This window comes from Nematolebias whitei, chromosome 9 (genome assembly GCF_014905685.2).
Source record: "Nematolebias whitei isolate Nwh7 chromosome 9, NemWhi1, whole genome shotgun sequence".
Classification (NCBI taxonomy): Eukaryota; Metazoa; Chordata; class Actinopteri; order Cyprinodontiformes; family Rivulidae; genus Nematolebias; species Nematolebias whitei.
Genome location: NC_056506.1, coordinates 40,992,753 through 40,999,019, shown reverse-complemented (window position 1 = coordinate 40,999,019; position 6,267 = coordinate 40,992,753). Strand labels below are relative to the sequence as shown.

The following is a 6,267-nucleotide window of genomic DNA, read 5'->3' as shown; positions in this document are numbered from 1 at the left end:
TAATTATAATTATTAGAATAACTAGAATTAAATCAGTGGGTCCCAACTCTGATCCTTGAGGAACTCCATCCTGCATGTTTGAGTTGTTTCTCTGCTTTGACACACCTGATTTGAATGAACGGGTGATTAACAGGCTTCTGCAGAACTTAAGGAAGTAATTAAATCACTGAATCAGCTGTGTTTGAGCAGGAAACAACTGAAACATGCAGAATGGTGTTCCTCAGGGACCAGGGTTGGGAACCACTGCAAATAACCCTGAGCTACTTCTGTATAGAATTTTAGCACAATATCAATACAGTTTATAATGAAATCATACAAGTTGCTCCCTGAGAAAGGGAGCAGACAATTTTTTTTTACTATAATATAGCCATTTTTATATTTTAATAACAGGCATGCAGGGTTGACTCAGTAATGGTAACATTTTAAACAAAGATAACTCAAAATATGTGGTCACTCTCAGCTACTACCTCACTTTATGCAGATAATAATAATCAAAAGTGCAAAAACTATTTTAATAGACCAGTTCATATCATGTAAGAAAATGAATGTAAGCAATATATTATAAAAACAAAGAAAATAAAATTCTTGAATTTTCCATGTTGGCTTTTGTGTTTGACATGCAACGAGCTCCTAAATATATCTTCAGGCAGGGGGAGTGAGGTCAGAGGAAATCTCCAGTGAAGTCTTTAGGCTCATTAAGGATGGGCTTGATCTCTACACCTACTATAGCGGCAGCTTTGGTTTGTGCCAGCTGGCAACGGAGAAACTTACAGGCTGTAGGATAAAACCCCCCTCCCCCTCATGGCCCCCTCCTAATTTCATCACAAACTATTAGTTTTTCCAACTCTGTTGCTCACATTTGACACAACATGGATCCAATTTAATTTTTGAAGTGGTAGAAGTGGTGTGCATCATGCTGAACAAATGTCTAATTTACTAACCGGTACGAAAAATTACGTTTGTGGCGTATTTTGTTTTAGGCATGAAATAATTAATGCACTTGTTCAATTAAAAATAATTAAGCATTTCTTAAATTTTTTTTCTAAAAGTGTAAATAAATGACTTTTTTTTTATTTATTTAATTTTAGTGTTTCCAAAACAATCAGAAATGTTACACGCACTCGTAGTGTAAAACTATTTATAAACTTTTTACTGTGTATTCATCCATTTTTGGTCCACCTCTGTGCCTTTCCCCCCCCCCCAAAGCATTGTCTATAATGAAGGGATTAACAAAAACGCTCAATTCGACCTATTATCTTTCAGACAATAGATTTTTTGAAAGAAAGTTTTGTTGAAGCTTCATTAGCAAAGGTCTCCCTCTGTGGTCTGAAAAGCAGGACACATTTGGAGCAATTACTTGACCAGAAAACAACTGTCAGTCATTCTTAAGGGGGAAGGATTCCAATTAATAAACCTCTTAAACCCTTTGGTTTTACTACCATTCCCCCCCCCAGCAGCTCTGGTGTCTCGTGTGGTTAAGGAGAGTTTTGTCAGGAGAGTAAGACAATACGAGTCGTTGCACAGATCTCCAGCATTAGGTCCTTTGCTCAGTTGTTTGCAGGGGATTTCAAGGACTTAACGAGGAGTAACAAGTGCCTACAGTAGACATTGTTAGTGTCATTTGTCTACTTATGGACTACAAAGACGGTGTGTGAAGCGTACCCTGTACCTAGAAACCCAATAAAGGTAAGAATATTTTAAGTTCTTTATTATGCAAAATTGGGAGATGTCTTAAAGTATGATGTTCACAGGGTTTCCAGTAAGAAATGTATCAAGTTAAATACTTTCGATGCTCAAATGGTGCATTTTTAAACTGGATCAGCTTAAGTGAAAGTTTGAAACATGGAGAAGTTTTAAAATGTACTCGGTACGCAAAACATTTTCTTCATAGCAATATTAATTAAAAAAAAGGGAAACGACCACAATAAATACCACTTCTCATTAAAATGAAGATGTAGGAATTTTTGTTAAACCTCATTGTCGCCTTGTGTTCTCGGACATAACAGTCTTTAAAAAATACTTTAAAGGCCAACAAACTTTGAATGTCATTTTGTTTTTTGGGGTTTTTTTTCAGACAAAGATGCAAGTTAGGTCTGCTTGTGTGGAAACATTTAATTCAACTTCACTGAAGTGATCCAGATCTGTCCCAGCTGCTTTGAATATTACTACGACTGCCTTGCCTCAAGTTGTAGCCATTTTTTTTTTTTTTTGGCAAGCCATAGAGAAAGTGTTTCCAAAGGCTCGGATGCATTTGTCAATGGATACCCTTGGAATAGTGGACGATACTGGTCATGGGATAGTAGACAACTATGACATGGCGAAAGGTCCGGGGTCGAGCAGCGGAGGCAGGGTCCACAGCATTGATGTCATACTGGGATTCACTAAAGACCAGGAACCTTTACTCCATTCATTAGAACGAGGCGACAGCCCAAAAGGCAACGGAGTGAATCCACAGGATCCTGAAAAGCAGGTCCACTCAGACCCCTATGGGCACCTTTCAGAACTTGGCGACAGCATCCAGCATCCTTCCTACCATGGTGAGTCCTTTCAGAACTGCACAAAAAGGGCATTTAATTTAAATTGTGTTCATAATGTGTCCAGTAGATTTTAGCTTTAAGTCATGACATTTTTTGTTTATGTTGTCAATAAAGAAGGGTCAGTGATGTGTCTGTGAATCTGGCCGTCCAAAACAGTGAAATAGTGGTACTGGGGGGAGATAATTGAGTCTTTAATTTAAATAACTTTACTTCCCAACTAAAACAAAACAAAAAAAAAGAGTCATCCTTTAGAAAAAAAATTACTTCCTACTATGTTTGGACTCTTACTGTCCATTTAAAAATTTTTTAAAAAAAGTCCACCAAAAGAAGATGGACAGTAATGTTAGCAAAATGTCCTAAGTGTTCAAAACAATATTGTTTTTCTTCATGGGTGTCCAAACTGATTAAATTTAATTGTACATTAAAGATCCCTGAGTGGTAAGGTGGTGCAGATGGTAGAGCTGCCGCCTGTCAGCAAGAAGGTTGCTGGATCAAATCCCAGCTGAGGAACTTTCTGTGTGGAGTTTGTATGTTCTCTCCGTGCATGCGTGGGTTTTCTCCGGGTATTCTGGTTTCCTTCCACAAACCAAAAACATGCATGTTAGGCTGATTGGTAACTCTAAATTGTCCCTAGGCGTGAGTAAGAGTATGAATGGTTGTTTGTCTCTGTTTGTCCCTGTGATGCACTGGAGAACTGTCCAGTGTCCCCCACCTCTCACACAGTGGCGGTTGGACCTGGGCACCAGTAACCCCCGTGACCCAAAAAGGAAAAAGCGGGTAATGATAATGGATGGATGGATGGATGGATGGATGGATGGATGGATGGATGGATGGATGGATGGATGGATGGATGGATGGATGGATGGATGGATGGATGGATGGATGGATGGATGGCTGGATGGCTGGCTGGCTGGCTGGCTGGCTGGCTGGCTGGATGGATGATGGATGGATGGATTAAAGATCCCTTTACATTTATCTATAATTTATATAAGCACACGTGACAAATCCATCATCATAATAAATTATTTCTTGTTTAAAAGTTTTGTCATGTCCCTGCATATCCAACACAACATGCCATGTTTTGTGCATTATTTCATTTGACACAATCTTTGTCTTCTGAACTGTGAAACATAGATGTCACTACTGATGCAACAAACGGCATCTTTGCATGTTTAGTCTTGGGGTCAGTCTTTAATGGCACACCTAAATGGATAAAAGACAAGAGTATTATGATTTTTTTTTTGCAACTATATACCTCTTGGCTAGTTTGTCATTGAAATAATTATTTTAGAATTATTATTATTATTTTTTTTAATCTTAGGTCATTTTAGGAAATTGAACAAATGCCAAAAAATGCCCAGTTGCATTAGAGTAATGCTTGTTAATGCATCCTTTGCAGGACTGTTGCTGCTCTTTATAACTAATGATTAATTAATGATGAACTAATGATGAACTAATGATTAACTGGTTATTAACTAGTCATTAAAAAGATTGTTTCTAACATTAATTCTCTTTCATCCAGTTAGGTGTTCAAAAATTGTATGCTATACATTTATTGTGATTAAACTGAATGAATGGATGAATGACTGTAAGAATGAATGAATAAAATAATTTTTTTGATATAAAATATATATATTTTTTAATGTAATTATTCTTAATGCAAAAAACTAAAAACAGAATCAAGATATCTCCTGCTGTGCTTTATTAAAATGTATTTAATAATAATTTAAATATGAACTTGATTTATTTGTATCCAGACGACTGTTTGCTAAAATCATTTAGGGACATCTTAAATGTCTGCTGGTATTTTTTACATAACTTTTCACAATTTCAACCTTCAACCAAACAGAACAGTGTTGTGAGCAGTCATACAGTATAAATAAAATTATTGTACCTCATAATGCCTCTCAGCGGCAACATGCACATCTATCTGAAGAATACAATTATTTATTAAAGCAACATGTGAAAAAGCTTAATGTCAATACAAAGTTATTATAAGAAGCTGTCATTTCACTTAACATCTGTTTGTGCTTTAAACATTCAGGATTATCTGCATGAGATCAATTTTTATGACCAACGATCTGCAAACCAGCCTGCCTAAAGATGTTTAATGTGAATAATAAGCATCTCTCACATGGTCCATTTTCTTCCAGTCCATTGTTTTCAAACAGTCTGTATCCTGACTGTTGATTTAGTTTGTGCACACTTTACTGAAAGTTTCTTTTTAGACAAAGGATTCTGAAACCTGCAAATATCTGTGGGATTACTGCAAGAACATAAATGATTGACAGCTGGACTGGAGCAAATTTCTTGAGTTTACAAACCATTGAAGGTACAACAGGAGCTTTATTGTGATTTAGTTGGGTTTTTTATCAGAGAGATTAAATAAAAACCTAACTTTAAAGGAAATATACATGATTTATTTTTAATTAGCTGTTTATAAGCTTTGATTTTAATCTGAAAACATGGTTTTGCTCAAATCATATTTTCAAGTGCATTTTTTATAACATAAAGCAACAAATGACTTAAATGTTCATTGGAAAGGAGTTTATTTAGAAATGAAAAGTTTACATTTAGAATTGAAACAACTGCTTCTGAAAAAAATGAAACAAACTTTTCAGAAAAGCAGCAGAATGCAGGATGACAGGGACTGTATGGTTGCTTTAAACTATTCCTTCATGTTTTGTATTTCAACTTTTATTCTTTAATATTATTATTTTACTGTCAGCTCACAAAAATACATCTCAAGGCACCTTACAGAAGAGGCATTAGCCTAAATTTAAATTCTCCAATTTAAAAATGAACGCAGTTAAAACAATACAACCATTTCTGTCAAAATGAAACTTTTTTGTTCCCAAAAAGGCAGACTTTAAATTCCAAATTTCCAATGACCAAATGACATTAACTTAAATAAATAAAAATGTAACAATTAGCCTAAAGTGGTGAAGGTCAGGACAGAATAAATGTCTCTGTTGATTATGAATGTGAGGTGAAGCGGCTCTGCCAGCATCCTAAATTGGTATTTTGTCTTTACTAAACTAATTAATATTCATCAAGAAGTTACTGTTTACTATGAATCATAAAGGCTGCCTAATGAGGTGATAGTCGTTGACTGTTTCTAATCATTTGGGTGCTACATTATATAATTTTGTCACGAAAATAAATTATTTTATTATTTTTTTTCTCTCATAGTCATGTATAAAGATGTAGCTGAAGATAATATGTGTGGAATAAAAACAAGTGACTAAAAGTTATTTGGTATAATATTTAAAGAAGCAGAGCTCAAAACCACTAAATTTAGTTAATTTATTCTGTCTTTCATTTCAGAAGCTGATCTTTTCTCCAGTGACAAGTGTGATGGTGACATGGACAACCTGCACAAGGAGGTGGACGCTGCCGAGGGGTCCCCTGAGACAACGAAAGAGGAAGAGCACGCTAAAAAGAAACACCGAAGAAATCGGACCACCTTCACCACCTATCAGCTGCACGAGCTGGAGCGAGCCTTCGAGAAGTCCCACTACCCGGACGTCTACAGTCGTGAGGAACTGGCCATGAAGGTCAACCTGCCTGAGGTTCGAGTTCAGGTAAAGATGCAAACGGGTGCCTCCTGAAAGTTTCATACCCTGTTGTCATATATATATATTTTTTTTAAATCTGTATGCCTTTTTACGACTGTTGTTGTCGCTGTTGTCCATTGTTGTCATCATTCTTTGTTGAAATCAGGTCTCTC

The 6,267-nt window shown here is 36.0% G+C and overlaps 1 protein-coding gene across 1 annotated transcript in view; it reads left to right on the top strand.

Moving 5' to 3' along the window:
* Positions 1-2,233: 2,233 nt before the first annotated feature.
* Positions 2,234-6,267, top strand: part of LOC119414722 (retinal homeobox protein Rx2) — a 6,832-nt gene continuing 2,798 nt past the window's right edge. Inside the window, exons 1-2 of the mRNA XM_037681829.1 lie at positions 2,234-2,537; positions 5,865-6,121. Of these exons, the coding sequence (XP_037537757.1) occupies positions 2,246-2,537; positions 5,865-6,121 (549 nt within the window). The 5' untranslated portion in view covers positions 2,234-2,245. The remainder of the gene's footprint in view (positions 2,538-5,864; positions 6,122-6,267) is intronic.